Below are 20,497 nucleotides of genomic sequence, written 5' to 3' on the forward strand. Positions count from 1 at the left end.
TCTCTCTTTTATACTACATTTTAAGAATATCAGTTACCACTTTGCCCTTCTTTCTTCCTTTTCCATTATCCTCTTTTCACCTCTGAAGGCCAAATTCTGAAAATTACGGCAGCTAATGTAAATAACTTTACCAATTTACAATGTCGAGGTGGATCAGAAAACACCAATTTAAAGAATATAAAGTAATATTAAGAAAAAAAACTATATTCTGGGGGAAAAAAATCTCAAAACTGAACTAAACTCTCTGTTTTACAGGTTACTTCCAAGACAGATTACATTTACTGACCTTTGGGTCTTTCTGATTAAGAGTTACTGCCAGGGTAATGCCATCTCTTGAAAATGCAGAAATTAGAGCTCCTCTTGACTTGACTGATTCACATTTAGGAATCAGACTGCACAGAAGGCAATCTTGTTGTGCCCACTGAACATGGTATGTCAATGATCTAAGTAGTGAAATAATTGAAAACAAAGTATAGTAACTTTTAAATTAATATATACTTCATTACAAAAAATTAAAGGGTCCAACTAAATTCGTACATGTGCACATATATTTGGGGTCTCGTAGCAACTGTTCACAAGTTTCATCCAGGGCATAAAAGAGTAACTGCTAGTTAAACAAGGTCCATATCAGAGTTTTGTTAATAATGGCATGTTCTGTAGCCAGCCCCAAACACATCTGCATCCACTAAAAGTTTAGATACACATATTTCTACATTATTACAAACATTTTTACAGGTATTAAATAGGTGAGAAGAGGGGATTTTTAGGATAGTGGCAATGTTCTATATTTGATATGAGGATGGTTACAGGCATATGTGTATTTATCGAAGTCCACCTAGTTGTACATTTAAGATTTGTTCACTTTACCTTATATAAATTACACCCAAATAAAGTACTGCTAGCATAAAAAATAAAGAAAATAAACAGAAAAAAACAAAAAACCTCACAATTTTACTAAATCTTAGCCATTATATGCTTTTTAATGCATTCTTTCTATTTCATTGGACTTCTTAAAATAAATAAAATTACTTTTAATTGAAAAAATACTTGAGCATTTAAAAGGTACTGTAGTAAACTCAAGTTATTTCCTTTTCAAAGTTCAATTGAATTGGAACTTCCCTGGTGGCACAGTGGTTAAGAATCCGCCTGCCAAAGCAGGGGACATGGGTTCGAGCCCTGGTCTAGGAAGGCCCCACGTGCCGCGGAGCAACTAAGCCTGTGCGCCACAACTACTGAGCCTGCACTCTAGAGCCTGTGAGCCACAACCACTGAAGTCCGCAGGCCTAGAGCCCATGCTCCACAACAAGAGAAGCGACTGCAATGAGAAACCCGTGCACCGCAACGAAGAGTAGCCCCTGCTCTCTGCAACTAGAGAAAGCCCGTGTGCAGCAACAAAGACCCAACACAGCCTAAAATAAACAAATAAATAAATAAATTTATTTTAAAAAAATTCAATTGAATTACTTTTCAAAGGAGTTATTTTTATAGTCTTAAGACAAGTAAGACCATAGTCTGTCTGCCTTACCTTTTATGTGTTCTTGATTCCAAGAAGGGAAACAAAATAAAAACAAGAAAAACTTTCTATAATAGACATTCAAAATGAAAAGTAAAGAAACAGAACATACTTACAGGAAGAAAGAATTTGTAAAGCCTCAGAAGCTGATATTCACATTTCACTTACTAATCTTATTGCGTATTTATGGCCCAAAAGATAACAATGTTTTAAAAGGGATAGAGAGACTTCCCTGGAGGTCCAGTGGTTAAGACTCCATGCTTCCAATGCAGGGGGCACAGGTTCAATCCCTGATAGGGGAACTAAGAACCCACATGCTGCATGGAGCGGCCAAAAAAAAAAAAAAAAAAAAAACAGATAGAAAACAAGGAAGAAGGAAACATTATTTACCTCACCTTATAGATGTAAATACATTTTCATGCCACCGAATTGCTAGAAATGTTAACTTCAGGCATTCCCCGGAATAGAAAGTAAATGAACACAAGCAGCAGTCTCCAAATAACTGTAGATAAATTTAATATACTTTAGTATATAATTAATCTGAAAATAAATCAAGAGGACCTAGAGATTGCCATACTGAGTGAAGTCAGACAAAGAAAGAGAAATATCGTATGATATAGCTTATATGCGGAATCAAAAAAAAAAAGAAAATGACACAAATGAACTTATTTACAAAACAGAAACAGACTCACAGACTTAGAGAACGAATTTATGGTTACCAGGGGGTAAGGGTGGGGATGAGGAATAGTTAGGAGGTTTGGCATTCACATGTACACACTGGTATGTTTAAAATAAATAACCAACAAGGAAAAAAAATAAAATAAACTAATTAAACTATAAATAAAATAAACTAATCCCTGAAAGAACAGCAAAAAAAAAAAAACCAACCAAACAACAACAAAAAACCCCCACATATTTCTCATCACAAATAATATAAATGAAACATATCAAGAGCCTGCTCTTATTTTTATTCTTAACATGTAGCTTAACATTAAGCTAAAGACTAAGTAATTAATTTCTGAGCCACAGGCATATCTCAAATGGGAAATCAAGGTGCAGTTTACTCTCTCAAGAAAACACTGCCTTTACTCTGGCTATAACTGGAAATATTCTAATATATTTATTTTTCTCTTCTTTTACAGTTACATATTATTTATTTATTTTATTTATTTGGCTGTGTTGGGCCCTAGTTGTGGCATGCGGATCTTCATTGCAGCGTGCGGGCTTTTCTCTAGTTGTGGCTCGTGGACTCTAGAGAGCACAGGCTCAGTAATTGTGGCTCTCGGACTTAGTTGCCCTGCAGTATGTGGGACCAGGGATCGAACCCACGTCCCCTGCATTGGAAGGCGGATTCTTAGCCACTGGACCACCAGGGAAGTCCCTATAGTTACATATTATTTAAATTAGGGCACTACCCATGGGGGTGGAGGAAAACAACAGAAGTTCAAAATGCAATTTCTAACAATAGTAGATTGGGTAATAAAATGTTGGTCCATACATACAAAGAGTACCATGCAGCTATTCTGAATGCTTTTAGTTAATGAACGTGTTATTTCCTGGGAATTAAATGGCTTACTTAATATCACTAATTCTAGCTTTTTTTTAAATCCTTCCAACAAATTATTTATTTATTTATTTATTTATTTATTATTGGAGTATAGTTTCTTTACGCTGCTGTGTCAGTTTCTGCTGTAGAGCAAAGTGAAACAGCCATATATATACATATATCCCCTCTTTTTTGGATTTCCTTCCCATTTAGGTCACAACAGAGCACCAAGTAGAGTTCCCTGTGCTATACAATAGGTTCTCATTAGTTATCACTTTATATTTAGAAGTGTATATATGTCAATCCCAATCTCCCAATTCATCCCACCACCCCCTTCCCCCTTGGTATCCATACGTTTGTTCTCTACATCTGTGTCTCTATTTCTGCTTTGTAAATAAGATCGTCTATACCATTTTTCTAGATTCCACATATATGCATTAAAATACGATATTTGTTTTTCTCTTTATTACAGAACTAGTTATATTCTAAAACTAGGGAAAAGTATAACTAGGAAGCTCTAAGTTCAAACCATTTTTAATAAACATCTCTTAAAATGTGACCAAGAAATATAAAAATACCTTTTCCGTGATAATTTCACCATTACTATGACAATTAATGATGACTGGAGATATATAGCTATGCCATTACACACTCTGCTCAACAGCTTCCCAGATGGTGTCTGTTCTTAGAGTCTGAGATCTCCACTTCTATAATACCCCGTCTGATTTGGATTTTACCTCATTTTTTATAAAAACAGCATGCACTACAGCTTCTTTATCTTCAGTGGAAGGCAAATGAACTGCTTCTTCGGGTATGATCTGGGACCATTGGCCCACCAATGAAGGGCTTTTAGAAGATAAGATATTCTTAAATTCCAAATGTTCCCAAAGAAATATGCATCCAGAAGGAGTTATAAGCAGAACTCTTTTCCCATCGCCAGATACATACAAGTACAGTCTCAAAGAGCTTGCTAGAAAACAACAAAAAAAAGTAATTAAACCTCTGAAGTCTGAATTCCCACAAAAAAGTACAAATTTTATCTATTCTGACAATAAAGAACCTAAATGATGTTTCCATTCAGAATGTAAAACTAAGGCACTAGTAATAAACTAAAAGTACAAATTATAATAACATTTATCATGTACTCATATGTGATATTAGGAACCCACTGTTATCACAGATATGTTAGGCATGCCAGATTTTTCTTCTTCAAGATGAACCTAATTGTCACAAATAAACACCAAAAAAATACTTACAGATATAAGGAAAAAAATATATATATACAGATATATATATTTACACAGAGATATATTTCTTTTCTCCTATATATCAAGTTAAACCAATTTAAACAAATAAAAAACTCCCACCTACTGCAGCTTTAATCATTTCTTTAGGCTTTTCAGTTGCTTGTATAGTTTTCAAACAATCTTGATCTTTGTTCCAGAGGAAAAGCTCCCCTGTAGCAAGTACCCCAGCCAGCCAGGCATCTGCTTCCAAAAAGGAAACACAATACTTATAATCTAACATTTCCCTTAATATTACTCCCAAAATTATTTTTAAAAATACAGTTAATCTAGCCTTCTGAAAATATCAGTACTACTTAACCATTACTGGACGTTGTTAGGACTGTAACATCCTTCAACAAAGGCTGAAGACTGGGAATTTTCTTCTTTGTCCTTCCTGATAGCAAATTAATTTCATTTATGAATTTATCATCCAAAAGAAAAACAGCTTCATTTTCCTAAGAGAAGAAACATGTGAGAGACTTAAGAGAGCCAGAAGTTAATTCAGCCTCTTACCTAAGTAAGTTATCCCAGAAAAGAAAACAAAGTGACATTTAAGAAAGATTGTATATTTGTACTACACATCATAAAATGAACAATAAGGTTGATTCTGTAACCTGAAGATTTTTCATTCTATCTTAAAGTACCTCTTACTAGAATTACTAGGTAGGATGACCTAATAGTTGCACTGAGATTTCTTTGGAGTTTAAAATTATAGGAGTGTCTTCCAATTCTGCTAGCCTAAACTGAGTTACCTGCTGTTATCTCATCAATCTGAACAGTAAGTAGTATGGGTAAGTTTTAAATTATTTACTTAGATTAAAATAGACATGGCTTCTCATTTCTGAAGCAGTGTCATGCTGCTCCTAGACTTCAGTTTTAGAAAACATCGAGAAAATGATCTGAGCTTACTGGAAACCTTCCAGTTGGACACCACGCTGCTTCATCACTTGTGTGGGCATTCCAAGATTCACCAGGACACGAAACTCAGCAAACATGTGCCTTTGCTCAAAAAGACCCTATAGCTGTTAGTTTGCAGAGTGAAAGCCATGCTCATCCTCAACAATTGCAGAGAGGTCTTCTGGCTGTGCAATCTCAAAAACCGGGACTTGCAGGGTGAAGAAATTATGTCCCAGCATTCCCAGGAGAGCACAGCAGATGAGAGTGAGGATGATACATCATCCCAGGTCTCCAAGAGCAAAGCAGCAGAGGACTGTGAAGAAGATTAAGCAAGTTTATGGAGAAAAGGAGCAAGAGAGTGATGAGAGTGGTGACAACTCTGATTAGACCACAGAAAGACTGATGCTCCCTCCCCATCTCTGCCAGCCTGTTACCACACAAATACACAAAACCCTGTTCAGTGGGCAGGTGATCCTTCTACAGATGATATTGTATTTTTTGAAGGCCATAGAACATTCTTTGATCTTAGAGGCAAAGCACACAGTTAACACATATTAGAACTGATATTGTATGATTAAAGAAAAACCTACCTGTCCCAACCAGGAGACTCGTGGCCAGGGTTTTTTCTGCTTGATACTCGTTGAAGTCAAAACTTCTAATCTTATCTCCATGGTTGCTGAGATATCAATGACCAAATAAGTCAAAAGTCACAAGATGCTGTAAAAATCAAAACAAACAAAAAAATGATAATAGCCTGTAATACTTACTGAGGATCTTAATTTAGAATTTTCATAAAGTTTTAGTAGATTACTTTTTCATCAGCTCAAGTTAACTCTTTTTAAGGTAAGATGCTGACAATTTATTCAGTGTCTCAACTTGAATAGTCAGACAAAATGTACTTGCTTTCGACAAGCTATTTCTCAGACTATGAAGATAAACATGAACTAGGAGAACATCTTGACAATATAGTTTCTATGAGATTTGATTTTCTCAGTGTGGCAGGTTGTATTTTCCAAAGATGGCCACAAAAATATCTCCCATCCCATATGCTCTTCTTACACTATGACTTCAATACTCCTCTCATTGAGAGCTCTGGGCTATGCCTCATCCTTTGAATTTGGGTGGTTTTTGACTACTTTGACCAAGAGTAAAATGGAAGTGATGCTATGCACTTCCCAAGGCTAGCTCATATAAGGCAATACAACTTTTACCTTACTCTATGGAATAATCACTCTTGAAGGCTTCAACCACCACATAAACAGTCAAACTGCCCTAAGTCACAGAGCTGTAAGAAAGTCCAAACTAGTTGACGTAAAAATGAAGCCCTGAGATAATATGAAGTAAAGATGCCCAGCAAGTCCCCATGCTGGTTGTGGGGATAGTTGTGGTAGAGGCCATGAACAGTTTGTCAGAGCCCTATTTGGGTGAGGGAAGCATAATCTTGGGTGAATGGTCCATTCTTGAGTGAATCTTGGGAGGATGTTCACGCAGTGGAAGAGCCTGGCACAGTGTATTGGAGCCAGGCACAGTGAGGACACAGAAGCCATAATGAAAGGGATCCCATAGACCAAACTGAGGACAATTTGAGCATCAAAACAATTATATTAATGGATTTAAAATCCATGGAATAGGGACTTCCCTGGTGGTCCAGCAGGTAAGACTCCACGCTCCCAATGCAGGGGGCCCAGTTTCAGTCCCTGGTCAGGGAACTAGATCCCGCATGCATGCCACAACTTAAGAGTTCGCATGCCACAACTAAAGATCCCGCATGCCGCAACTAAGACCTGGCGCAGCCAAAATAATAAAAATAAATAAATATTTTAAAATAATAAATAAAAAATAAAATCCATGGAATAAAATAGGAAACCATGAATCCATGTAATTATAAATTAGTAAATTAATAAATTGAACATTTGATGAAAAATGGTATATTTACATTGTTTCAAAATATCTCCCTATAAAATACTCATTAATTACAAAAGAGAAAAAGTAAGTTTACAATGAAGAAACCAGGCAGATTCCATTTTGTCTAGTGATCAAAATGAAAATTATCAGAATGGGACAAATGGAAATCACGTGCCACCTAATAGTTAAAATGAGAAAAACATCTCTGTGACATATGTACAAAGGAACACAACCTGAATCTAATCACAAGGAAATATCAGGCAAACCCAAACTGAGGGACATTTTACAAAATAACTGATCTGTAACCTTCAACAGTTTCAAGTTTATGAAAGTTTTAAAAAGATTGAGGAACTTGTTCCAAACGGGAAACTTGACAACTAAATGCAGTCAGTAATTGTAAATTTTATCCTTTCACTATAAAGGACAATATGGGACAATTGGAAAAACCTGAATAGGAAGAAAAACTGAGGATTAGATGGTTGTAATAGATGAATGTTAATTTTCTGATTTTGATGGTTGTCTTGCAGTTATGTAGGTGAATGTCCTTGTCTGTAGAAAGTAGATACTAAAACATTCAGGGGTAAGAGAACATCAGTTGTCACTCTCAAATGGTTCATGAAAAAAAGTTCTTTGTACTCTATTTGCAATTTTCGTGTAAGTTTGTGCCTGTTCCAAATTGAGTCTTTTCAAAATTTTTAATATTGTGAAATCTTGAACAATGATGGCATTTGGTCACTGGCCTGGATTGTATTTAATCACAGCCTTATTCCTTTTTTTTTTTTTTTTTTTTTTTACTTTTATTTACATTTATTTTTTTGTGGCATTTATTCCCGGGCCGTAAGTTTTTGTTTCTTCAGTTTCTTCTGGGATATCTTTTTCTTCTGTGCAACCTCCTCTTCTGGTTTAGGAACAATCTGTTCTTTTTCAGTAAGGATCATCTCAATGTGGCAGGAAGAGCTCATGTATGGGTTGATCCAACTATGAGCTCTGTAAATCCTGTGCCACATCTTGGGGGCTTTGTTCACCTGGGTGTGCTCAATGACCAGAGAATCTACATCTAAGCCCTTAAGTTCAGCATTTTTGAGCATCTGCAGTAAAAATTCAACACTCTTTTTGGGTCACCAACCCTGCATCCAGCCCCACTGTTTGGCCTGGGCACACCTACCAACTCCACCACTGTAACAACGGAATGGCACACATTGCTTCTTTAAAGTAACATCCTTCAGACGCTTGGTGGGTTTTCGGATATGCATACCCTTAATGGCCTGGGCAGTTTCCTGAGTGTTCTTAAAGTGAACACAAAGATTTGAACCTCTTGATTTGCATGATTTTGTGGGGTTTTCTGGGTCAAGTGAATAGCGAACCATTTTTAGAGGTCACTTCAGACCACTTATACCCTTATTCTTTCTTTTTTTAAAACAATTCTATCTTCCTAATTCTATTTAGTTTATGAAGTCCAAAAAAACTGAATTTATTTGGTATTATTAATGCCATCTTTAATAATAGCTTAATTTTTTAAAATAAAATAAGCTTTAAATGAAAGACTATTCAAATACAGCACAGAATGACCTATTAAGATGCTAACCATCCTTATATTTTATACTGTAACGTTATGTTTTTCAATTCCTCAGAACCGTAATATTCCAGATGACTACTTCCTTAGACACTTTATTTTTAAATAATTTATTTTAAATAAATAATTTCAAATATTTATTTTTAAATTTTTAAATATAAATATTAAAATTATAAATTAAATAAATTCTTTGAAAGGCGCTAACCAAATGCAAGAGGAATAATGGCATTAGAAAAGCATCATTTGCAACTCCCAATGAAATAACAGATCTAGTCAATAGTATCAGTGGCTGCTAAAACTATTAGGTGAAAGTAGATGGGGAACGCTATAACAAGTGGACTGACATGCCCTAAACCCACTAATGAATCTTTTTTTTTAACATCTTTATTGGAGTATAACTGTTTTACAATGGTGTGTTAGTTTCTGCTTTATAACAAAGTGAATCAGCTATACATATACATATATCCCCAAATCTCCTCCATCTTGCGTCTCCCTCCCACCCTCCCTATCCCACCCCTCTAGGTGGTCACAAAGCATCGAGCTGATCTCCCTGTACTATGCGGCTGCCACTAATCAATCTTAAAATTACTAACAGTGAGACAAATAGACATTATATTCCCTGTGATATGATGCTTTGTAGACAGGAAGTACACACAACCATCTATGAAATATTCTTACAAAGACAGAAAATTAAAAACTGAACCTGAATCTGTGTCTGAATCAAACTACCAGCTGACAAGAAATAAAGAGAATGAAGGAACATATTAAACACACCAGGAGAATAAAATCAACCAAATTCAGAATGTAAGAAACTCTATAGGATAAATGATGTATACGTATGTGTATGGAGAAAAGGAGATATATATATATACACACACACACACACACACACATATATATACATATATATATATAAAAAGAGAGGCTCAGTAGCTGTGGTGCACGGGCTTAGTTGCTCCGCGGCATGTGGGATCTTACCGGACCAGGAATCGAACCTGTGTCCCCTGCATTGGCAGGCAGATTCTTAACCACTGCGCCATCCGGGAAGTCCTCTGTATAGTTTTGAGTTTTGGAATTATGTTAATTAAAAGAAGAATAGGGGGGAACTAAAACTTAATACAAAGAGAAATAAATAAAATAAAATTTAAAAACCACACTGAAGAGAAAAAGGATTAATTCAAGCAACTTTTACGACAGTATTTTGACTATATACTCTCAAACTAAAAATAAAAAGAACTACAAACAAACCTCAAATTCTTTTTAGTAGGTTTATTTTTTTCCTAGGGGTGTGAGTATAGAAATTATGAAGCGATTTTCTGTGTATTGTAGGATTGAGCAAATCAGCGCGCAATTGACCTTGAACAACTCCGGGGTTAGGGGCACTGATTCTCTGTGCAGTTGAAAATCCAAGTATAATTTATAGTCAGCCCTCTGTACCTGCAGTTCCTTTGTACCCAAGGATTCAACCAACTGTGGATCTTGTAGTACTGTAGTATTTACTATTGAAAAAAATCCAAGTATAAGTGGACCCACACAGTTCAAACCTGTGTTGTTCAAGGGTCAACAATATATTGACGAGAGCTAGCATCTTCATTGTGGAAGAAAGGGGAAACAATTATAGAACAGGGAAAGGTAAGGAAGAGCCCTAAGGGGCTGGATTAGAATTGGAGGTACAGTATAAAAATCATGATTTCTAGCTCTGTCCTCTAAAAGGGCCTAGAAGCAACAACACCCCAGTAACCATAAGCAAAGTTAACACCCAGATCTCGGTTTCTAAATACCATTCTTCAGTAGGAGGAACCAGAGCTCCTAGGAAAACCCGGTGATTTCAGGGCTGGGGTAGGAAAGGAACCAGAAGAACCTGGAACATCTTGTTGTTTCAAAGTGAGGAAGCAGACACACAATGGAGGGGGGGGCGGATGTCTAAAAGAAAGAGGAATGAGATTGGTGGTGTGTGGTAATTCTATTATTATTTTTTTTAGAACCTCACCTCTCCCAGATATGAGAGATTCTGTCTGATAAATACTTAAGTATTTATGCCAGGGATTTGCTTTAAAATACTCCCTTTACATCCTTATTAGTTTGTCAATTAAAATGTAAAGGATAGGGACTTCCCTGGCGGTTCAGTGGTTAAGACTTGGTGCTTCCACTGTAAGGGGCACGGGTTCCATCCCTGCTCACGGAACTAAGATCCCCCATGCTAGGAGGCCAAAAAAAAAAAAAAAAAAGGAAAGGATAAAAAGATAGCTAATAATTTCAAGGTGTAAAGACAGAGCCCAGTAGAATTTGATGATGGATGGTCTTCTATCTTTTACAACTCTGAAAATCACCTGTTATATAGCAAAGGTTATTTCTGCCTCATACCGAAATGGCACTCAAAACAATAATGCTACGTACGGATGGATACTAATAAACATCACGAAACAAGTCAAATTAGTTAATGGAAGAAAGAGATAAAAGTAAGCTCGATCACACTCACAAAATATGTGAGGAGGAGAAACATGTGAAGTCTACCCCCCTCCAAAGTACCTTTATTTAAAACACATTGGCGAAAGCAGTTTCAAGAGAATCCAGTTGACACGTACACACTGCTATATTTAAAACGGATAACCAACAAGGACCTACTGTATAGCTCAGGGAACTCTGCTCAATAAAAAAAAAAAGAGAGAGAGAGAGAGAGAGAATAATCCAAGTTGTTCTGTGGTTTCCACCACAGACGAGTCTAAGAAATCGCGTCCATTCCTCCGTGCTCAATTTATCACCCACTAAGGTCAAACGTAGGAGCTTCCCCACTTCGCACAGGTCCCAGGGGACCCCTCTGAGATTCCCTACCCGACCCTGCGGGGCAGCGCCGCCCTCTGCCCCGAGAGGTGCCACCGCGGTGCCCACCCGGGACAGGGCGGGAGCTGGAGGACCCCGGTGCGGGGCCGAGGTCTGGCCCGAAACGGACGTCGTTCCCAGCCATCCGGAGGGCGACCCGGGCCCCTCGGAGCCGCCGAGCCTCCGTCAGGCTGAGGGTGCGGCGGCCGGAGGACGACTCCGGGGAAGCTGGGGGACGAGGGGGCTGGGTGCGGTGGGGGATGGCGGGGCTGGGGAGGTCGCGGGCGCGCAAGACTCGAGGGGGTGAGGGGGACGGAGGAGCCCAAGGACGCCGCGGGCCGGACAGCCTGGGGAGGAGGCTGGGGCCGTGAGGGGCAGGAATCTGCGGGCAGTTACCTCCGCCAAGGTCCGGCCCGTCCGGGGAGGGGGAAGCGCGGGGAGGCAGAAGGCGAAGCCGGCAGCGCGGCGCGGAGACCCGACAGTGATTGCCGAGGGCCCAGCCGCCGGCGCAGACGCGAGCCTGCGCCCTGGCGACGGCGGAGGTGGGGGGAGGGGACGCGAGAGAGCGCCGCCAGTGCGCCTGCCCCGAGCCGGCCGGGAGCGCGGGCGGGAAGCTGGACGTGCTCTTCCCTCCTCTTCTCCTCTTGGTCTCCTCGGGTTTCCCCCCGCCCCTTCCTCTCAGCGGTCCCGCGTCCCCTCCGCCCGGCCGCTCCTCCTCCCGTTCCCGGTCTCCTCCTCAGCTTCCGCGGGTCCTTCTGTGTTCACCTTCCCCGTGCGTTCCTCGGACACACGCCTTTTGAGTGCCCAGGCGATGCGCGGCGCTCTACAGGAAACCGTTTAGTAACCGACTAGGATGTAAATCACGGGATGTTAGCACCCCAGTGGAGACCTCCAGAGACCTGAGAATGAACGGGTTGTACACTTCCCTCCACGGATCAAGTGGGCAACTTAAAGCGCTAAGGAAAGCGTTTCTGTACTCACACTCCTAGTGACTTCTGTTTATTTACAGCACTGTTTTCGCTCCTGTCCTGCTCCTGCGCAGGGACTGGAAACGGGGGGCAAGAACACGCAGCTCGAGATCTATATTTGGTCCGGAAAAGCATTTTTCTGTAGCTTAACTTTGTATGCCTTAGACAGGGGCAAGCTTTCTGTTCCCTAGCCGCCCTCCTCTTAACTCACTGATGTCACTGGCCTGGTGTTTGAAGGCATTTTGGCTTGTTACCTATGGCTAGGCTAGGTATGTTCTGCTGAGTAAATCGCTCAGCCCTCTCAAATGGAAAGATATCGTTATCAGATTGGTTTATCTTGGCAAGCAAAGGGTACTGGGCAGGAGGACTTCCCACAGCATGGTAAATCACAACTCTCCCTGTGTCTCGGTGTGGGATAAGTGGCAGATGGGATAATGACCACTTAGCACCATTTATGTCAAAGGTTATAGAACTGAAGTGGTCCAAGGCTACTCAAATCACAAACATCTTACATAAATCTTGCTAGAGTTAGCCCAAGAAGTCTGAAGCAGAACAAAGAAATCCTAACTTATTCCTACAATTTTGTTCCCATTTCTAGGTCTTAAGATGTGATAACAATAGGATAACTGTGGCTGACTTTGCTGTGTGGCCATCAGACCTAGAGGTATTGGTGCAATTCTGGAGTTGACTGTTGTGCACATTTATTCTTCAGAATTTCATTGGAATGCCTACAATTGGCTAAAATAGAAATTATTGGATGCCTATTATGTGTCGTGTCAAACATGATGCTAGGTGTAAAGAGAGGAAGACGATGCTGTTCCTATTCAAAAGAGATTCATAGACACTTAAATTACAGTGCAGTGATAAATTTCATGATAGCAATATGCACAGAGCACATTTTTTTCTCCCTGGGAAATGGGCAGGTCAGAAGTATCTAAGCTAGGTTTTGAACAAGGAATAGTTCAATTTGAAGCACATTCATTTTGTGGTGCCTGTGGACTTGCAGGTGAGCAATTAGAGTCATGGTTCAGAAGCCCAATGGGAGAACTGTAGATGTAGAACATGTAACCTAACCATCTGTCTCTCCATCAGCCTGCCCTGCACTTTTTTAAAGGTCCCCTCTCTTTAATATATATTGATGAATAAGGGTTTAATGGAGAAGACCACTTCTTATGAGATCATCAGAGGGGTGAAGAGAACCAAAAAGTGGTGTCAGGAAAGCATGAAAGCCTAGGAGGGAAGAGTCTAGGAAGGAGAGGTCAACCATGTGAAAGTCTGAGTACAGTGAAATAGAAATAAGCCCGAGAATTCCCCCATCAGATTTGGTGTTTCATAGTCATAGTGCAAGATATATAATAACCTAGGTCCTTTAGGTAGCAGATAGTAAAATCAAATCTAACTAGCTTGAGCAAGAGAAGGAATTTATTGTAGGGATTTTGGAGTATCCCACAGAATCTAAGGAATGATTTCAATAACCAGTTCTTAGGAAGTACTGCAACCAGGACAGATCATAGACTTTCTCTCTAAAGCAATGCTATCCGGTAGAAATTTCTGTGATGATGAAAATGTTCTACATCTGCTTTGTCCAATATGGTAGCCATTAGTGACAAATGCTATTGAGCACATAAAATGTAGCTAGTGCAACTGAGGCCCCGAATTTTTTATTTTAATTAAATTCAAATAGCCACATGTGGCTAGTGGCTCCTGTATTGTACAGTGCAGCTTTAAAGCCTTTCCATTAACATGACTCAGCTCCAATTTTTCTCAGCCTGTGTCTCAGTTCAGAATTGCAAATCTCTTGGAGGGAAAAATGCAAGTGGTGCAATTTGGGTAAGAGATCTACTCCTGGAGCAGTCAGCTATGGCTAGGATCACATAGTGCAGAAATGGCTGCTGAGGGCTTGTCTGTGTGTATCTGAGGCCATTCTCCCCCGACAAGGGGAATCATTATAAGCTGAGGTCTGTTATAAGATGGAGTTGTGAGTTATTTAGGGTAAGAGTAGGCCATATCAAAAAACCTCTACCATAAATTGGTGGCCTAGAGAACATAGGCAATTATTTCTTTCTTGTGTAACTGTTACAAGGTGAGTGATTCAGTTTGTTAGGGTAGCTCTGCTCCACACAATTATTCAGAGATCTGGGTTCCTTCGAGATACTCACTCTGTAATTCTCCAGTATCTTGTTGCATAATCAAGACTGGGTTCCAGTGGATTCCAGCCAAAGGAAAGGAGAGAAAGAGAGAGCATACCCACAGTTTTGAGACCTGGGCCCAGAAGTGGTACACAGTATTTCTGCTTATGTTGTATTGGAGAGAACTTTATCACCTGGCCATACCTAACTGCAAAGCAGGCTGGGACATGTAGATTAGCAACATACCCAGTAAGACTGAAAGAATGATTTTGGTGGTCAATTAGCAGTTTTCATCACAAGTGGTTAGAATATAAAAAATAGTAATACATATTTCCTGCCTTCAAGGGTATCACAGATTTGGTGAGGAGATAGAAGAGTACGTAACTAGCCATGAATAAGGAACATGCTGTAAGAACCCAAAGAAAAGAATGACTTAAAACAGTATTTCTCAAACTTTAATGTACCTGTGAATCATCTGGGAATCTTGTTAAAAATGCAGATTCTGATTCAGTAGGTCTGGGGTGGTTGGGGCCTTAAGATCTGCTCTCCTAAGAAGCCCCCAGGTGATGCCGATTCTGCCAGTCCTTGGACCATACCTTGAGTAGCAAGCTGTTGCAGATGCAGCAAACACCACAGAGGGAATGGCATTTGAGCTTTGTATTATGGTACAGTGATTAAGAGTCAAATTTTGAATGTTAGACATTTTACGTTCAATTCCCAACTTTGACTTACTGGCTGATTTAAATTGTTTATCTTTAAGCCTAATAAAGATCTTAAGTAATAGAGAACCCCACACAAACTAGATTTAGCAATAAGAGAAGTTGATTGTCTCATTAACCCAGGGGTTCAGCAGGTTTCTTGCAAGTTTTGATCAGGCAAGGCTCTTGTTCTGTTTTTCTCGAATTCTCTTCACTCTGCTCTTGGTCTTCAGGCTGGCTTCTCTTGTGGTAAAGTAAGAAGATGGCACATTTACACTTATTTTGCAAGGAAAATGGAGTTTTAAATTTTTTCTACAATTAAACATTCTTCTTGAGCCTCCAACCCAATGTATAGCAGGGAAAGTCTTTACCTTGACAATTAATGGTACTTCCATTTCTTCTTTGGTAAAGTCTCTTTCAAATAAACGCTGTATCTTGCAGATTGTCTTTTTCTCATTCTACTCAATCTACAGGGTAGATTCATAAGTGATAGTGGTAGGAGGGGTTGCCCTGAAGGCAAAGGGGGAGAGAGTGCTTGCATTCAAATTTTGTTTTTTATATTCTTAGTCATCCCTGCTTCCGGATGTCTGATGTTGGCTCCTGGGTCTCTTGCATTGGTGTCTACTGTGGTGTCTGTAGCTAGAGAGTCTCTAATTTCTCCCTTGATGATGCCACTATGCCCACTAAGGCTCAGCCACATCCTTCATCTGTCTATTCTGTTGCCTTTACAGTGGGGTCCCCTTGCTCTCAAGTCCCCCAGAGCATGTGAGAATGTTCTATGTCTTGAACTAGACGTAAGAGCTGAGAGCAGGTCAGGAATGATGACTAAACTCTTTTCTCCAATTATGACACGTTACCATGTTTTATTCTGCTGGGATCACCCCCTCCCCGCATATTGGGAGAGGGGGAGCATCCTAAAGGATAATCTTTTCCAATAATTTGGAAAAGCTACTCTGCTCTCAACATTCTCTTCAAACCGATCCCCATGAGATTTTACCTTGAAATACATGCATGTCTGATTCCTTGTTTCCACTAAGCCAGAGGGGCTTTCTTCTTCCTCTTGGATAGTATCCCTCTCATGTATTTTCTGAGTCGTCTCTTGATTGTCCCTGCATTGTGGCAAAATTCCATATTCAGACTTTAATGCATTGAATTTGATATAACAAAAAATTTAGAGAGTCCCTTTCTCTGTGAATAAAGGTGAATTTTTTAGTATGTGCAAAGAACGGGTGTGTTACACTGGAGGGCAGTGGCTGTTAGGCAGAAGGGGCCCAATCCCACTGAGGGTCTCTCGGGTTCAGAGTGACATCAGGAGCCAAAATGCAGGGCCTGAGGCCAAGGAGTTGATTCACAGCGGCCTCTTTGACTTGATGATGGCCCGCTCTCAAGGCTTCCATGCCCTGATGCATACATGTTTGGCTGTTGACATACAGACAGAGGTGAAGCAAATGAAACATAGAGGCGAGATACCTCGCAGGGCCTCGGGTGGCATTGCCCTTGTCCCCTGTGTGCCTGTGCACCTTCCTCAAGCATACGTGTGTCTTCTCACCCACACCTAGGAAAAAAGAAAAAAAAAGTGAACTATTTAGACAGTTGTCTCGCTAAGGAATTGAATAATAATTTTGCTTGGAGACTTGAAGCTGAAAACAAAACCTTTGTTCTAGGTGCTTTCTATCTTCTCTACAAAGGGGTGAATGCCATTGATTCAATGAATGGGTAGTGCGGTGGCTTTATAATGTGTCAACTTGGCTAGGCTGAATTACCTTTCCCAGAATTCCCTTCCCTGGGTGTTGCTAGGTAGAATAGACCACAGGAGAGATTATTATGGGAGATTTGAGGGCAGAATGAAGCAGCAGCTATTTTGGAGCTCACATATGTGGTCACTTATCTGCTGGCTTACCTCGCTGTAAGGCAGTGGGAGAACTTGCAGCTGCTCTAACTTCCTTTGGATCCTCTTTCAGAGGCTCCAACTCCTGTGACAGGTGTAAATATTTAGCTCCAGGAAGGTCCCAGCCTCTGCAGGACACCAACACCATTAAGGTGACAAACAACAAGAACTGATAAGGATTTGGGTCCATCCTCATGAGCTCCAGCTCAAACTTGCAGGTCCCAGACTTTCATTACTCTCTTCCACTTTGCAGCCATCTTCTCTTGCTGATCGACTCTTCTGTGAACTTCACGCTCCAGCATCTGACACAAAGACAACAGCTGTACAGAGACTACTTGAACCAACTCTCATGATTGCATAAGGTCAAATTCCTGTAAACACACACACACACACACACACACACGTATTTTCTAGTGCTTCTTTCTCTTTGATCGAACCCTGACTGATATAGTGTGCAAGGCAACAAGATTTAACAAATATAAAATTACTTTCCAAAATATTCTTTTAAAATATCATCTCTGTTTTGGTAGCAAAGAGGCTACAGATGGACCAGACCTTAGACTGTCACACCCTACTATCTAGAAAAAAAGATCTATTTCCCCAACCTGGGCTTCACTCTGATTGGAACAATTTAAGTCACATACTCACTCTGAGTCAATCATCTGGCCTTAAAAAAAATTCATTGATTGCTTTAGGCTTTAGTTAAGTGTCACTGTAACAATGTGAGTTGCAGGTTTGCAGTGGCCATAGTTAATCCCAGACTTTCCCTGTCACCTGAAATGCAGCCATTTTACATTTTAAGTATGCCTTCCATTATTTGTCAGGTGGAGGGTTAATTTATCACATACTTGGACAGATAATGAGTAGGTGGCCAGAAGCCATTTTGACTATTAAACTGAGTTATATAATCAGTTGGAGTTGCCAGAGTTGTCAGAGACAAAGGACTTTCTCATGGCAAGTGCTATGGATCCGTATGTCATCCCAAGAGTAGAGACCATCCTCTGATTTCTCTTCCAAGGTTCTGCTTCAGAAAGTGGACCCAACAACTGTAACCTGGTAAATGAGGGGCTATGCAGGGATGCCTCAATAGTTAATCCAGCCACTGTTTGGATCTTATCTTTAGATAAGTGTAATAGTACCATCATAACATGCAACATTTTAATTTCAAGTCCTAAGTTCTCTTCTTGTTTAAATGGCAGTTGGAGTTATTCTACTTTCAGAAAATCCATCAGAAGGAAAAAGACAACCATTACAGAGGGAAAAAGTCAAATACTAAGACCTGGGCTGTCAGGACAGGAAACAGGAAAGAACATGTGCTTTTAGATAAGGTTCTGTATTTTGATTGAGGTGGTAGTTAAACAAGTGTGTTCACTTTGAGAAAACTTACTATTCTATGATTTGTGTACCCTTCTGTACACTATTTCAAGTAAAAGTTTGTTTTTTATTTTTATTTATTAAAAAATATATTTTATTTATTTATTTTGGCTGCACTGGGTCTTAGTTGTGGCACGCAGGATCTTTTCGTTGTGGCATGTGGGCTCTTAGTTGTGGCATGCATGTGGGATCTAGTTCCTCGACCAGGAATCGAACCCGGGCCCCCTGCATTGGGATCGCGGAGTCTTATCCACTGGACCACCAGGGAAGTCCCAAAAGTTTGGTTTTTAAAAACATGTTGAAAGCTACCATTTAAACAAAAATAAAAATTAAAGCGGCCCTCTGGGGCTTCCCTGGTGGCGCAGTGGTTGAGAATCTGCCTGCTAATGCAGGGGATACGGGTTCGAGCCCTGGTCTGGGAAGATTCCACATGCTGCGGAGCAACTGGGCCCGTGAGCCACAACTACTGAGCCTGCGCGTCTGGAGCCTGTGCTCCACAACAGGAGAGGCCACGATAGTGAGAGGCCCGCGCACCATGATGAAGAGTGGCGCCCACTTGCCGCAACTAGAGGAAGCCCTCGCACAGAAACGAAGACCCAACACAGCCAAAAATAAATTAAAAAAAAAAAAATTACAGGGGTCTACATCTTTCAAAAAAAAAAAAAAAGCGGTCCTCTGTTGGCTCCCAAACAGATTCACCTTTAAAGGATGAGTAGGACTTTGATAGCGAAGTGGAGAAAGATTATGATTTCAGTTACATCATATGGAATGAATGTAGGACATATTCAGGGAATGTGAAGTGAGCTCCTGTGGCAGATTCTAAATACAAGGCATGTTTTGGGTGCTACCTTAGCCGACTCTCTCTTTGAGAACTGCTGTTCTACGCACTCAGAGGTGGATCTTAGCAGCCATAACCCTGTCCTCTCATGTCATCCCATCCCCAGCTAACTAACCAGCCCGATAGGACTTAAGGCAGTGGCAGATTGGTAAATATTTAACAACCTTCTCTAGGAGGTGGGGGAGATGTCATGATTTATAGCATTTGCTAATTTCTGTGGGGTAAATTTTCCCACCATGACTGCTTTCAAGTTAAAGCCTGACATCAACCGGCTCACAAATTTCCTGAAAATTTAACAGTCAGCTCTCAAAACCCAGTACTAGGGGCCCCAGAATACCACTGACTTGACTTAAGGCAGGCAAGCCACAATCATCCTGAGAAAGAGAACAATCCTTTTGATAGATTTATCAGAAGAGTGAAGAAGTGTCTTTCCCATAAGCCCATCTCCCCTCACATCTCATTCACCTAGATTGAATCACATGCCCTGGATATAATGTGTCTCAGGTTTCATGAGACACAAACACTGTGTGAAGATGGGTAGGCTGTATTGGCTTTTACCTGTGAGGACCTACTCTGGTTTATGCAGGGGAAGGGAAGATAATCTAATGAAACTGGGTTCCTGTTAGGAAGGTGAAAGAGAAAATGAATGGATAGATTTTAAAATTCATTATACCAGACTTCCCTGGTGGTGCAGTGGTTAAGAATCCGCCTGCCAAGGCAAGGGACATGGGTTCGAGCCCTGGTCCAGGAAGATCCCACATGCCGCGGAGCAACTAAGCCCGTGTGCCACAACTACTGAGCCGGCACTCTAGAGCCTGTGAGCCACAACTACTGAGCCCGTGTGCCACAACTACTGAAGCCTGTGCGCCTAGAGCCTGTGCTCCACAACAAGAGAAGCCACTGCAATGAGAAGCCCACGCACCACAATGAAGAGTAGCCCCTGCTCGCCACAACTAAAGAAAGCCCGCGCGCAGCAGCAAAGACCCAAAGCGGCCAATAAATAAATAAATAAATTTATTTTTAAAAAATTCATTATACCAAGTTCCCTTATAATTAGGTACC

The 20,497-nt window shown here is 40.4% G+C and overlaps 1 protein-coding gene and 1 pseudogene across 9 annotated transcripts in view; both read right to left on the reverse strand.

Annotated features, from left to right (window-relative positions):
• The window catches only part of CPLANE1 (ciliogenesis and planar polarity effector complex subunit 1), a 131,707-nt gene extending 119,595 nt beyond the window's left edge, over positions 1–12,112 (reverse strand). For 3 of the 8 annotated variants that reach the window (XM_082382118.1, XM_082382119.1, XM_082382117.1), the window contains exons 1-7: positions 11,937–12,110; positions 5,833–5,959; positions 4,665–4,800; positions 4,427–4,546; positions 3,797–4,029; positions 1,909–2,015; positions 287–443 (exon numbers count right to left, since the gene is read on the reverse strand). In XM_082382118.1, the coding sequence (XP_082238244.1) occupies positions 287–443; positions 1,909–2,015; positions 3,797–4,029; positions 4,427–4,546; positions 4,665–4,800; positions 5,833–5,913 (834 nt within the window). In that variant the 5' untranslated portion in view covers positions 5,914–5,959; positions 11,937–12,110. The other 5 variants (XM_082382123.1, XM_082382124.1, XM_082382116.1 and 2 more) reach the window with 4 other exon arrangements.
• LOC309624375 (large ribosomal subunit protein uL22 pseudogene) lies at positions 7,918–11,784 on the reverse strand (annotated as a pseudogene). Its single transcript has one exon. The product of its transcript is annotated as a large ribosomal subunit protein uL22 pseudogene (transcript).
• Positions 12,113–20,497: the final 8,385 nt, after the last annotated feature.

The sequence above is a fragment of the Balaenoptera borealis genome (assembly GCF_965194805.1).
Source record: "Balaenoptera borealis genome assembly, chromosome: 2".
In the NCBI taxonomy this organism is placed as follows: domain Eukaryota; kingdom Metazoa; phylum Chordata; class Mammalia; order Artiodactyla; family Balaenopteridae; genus Balaenoptera; species Balaenoptera borealis.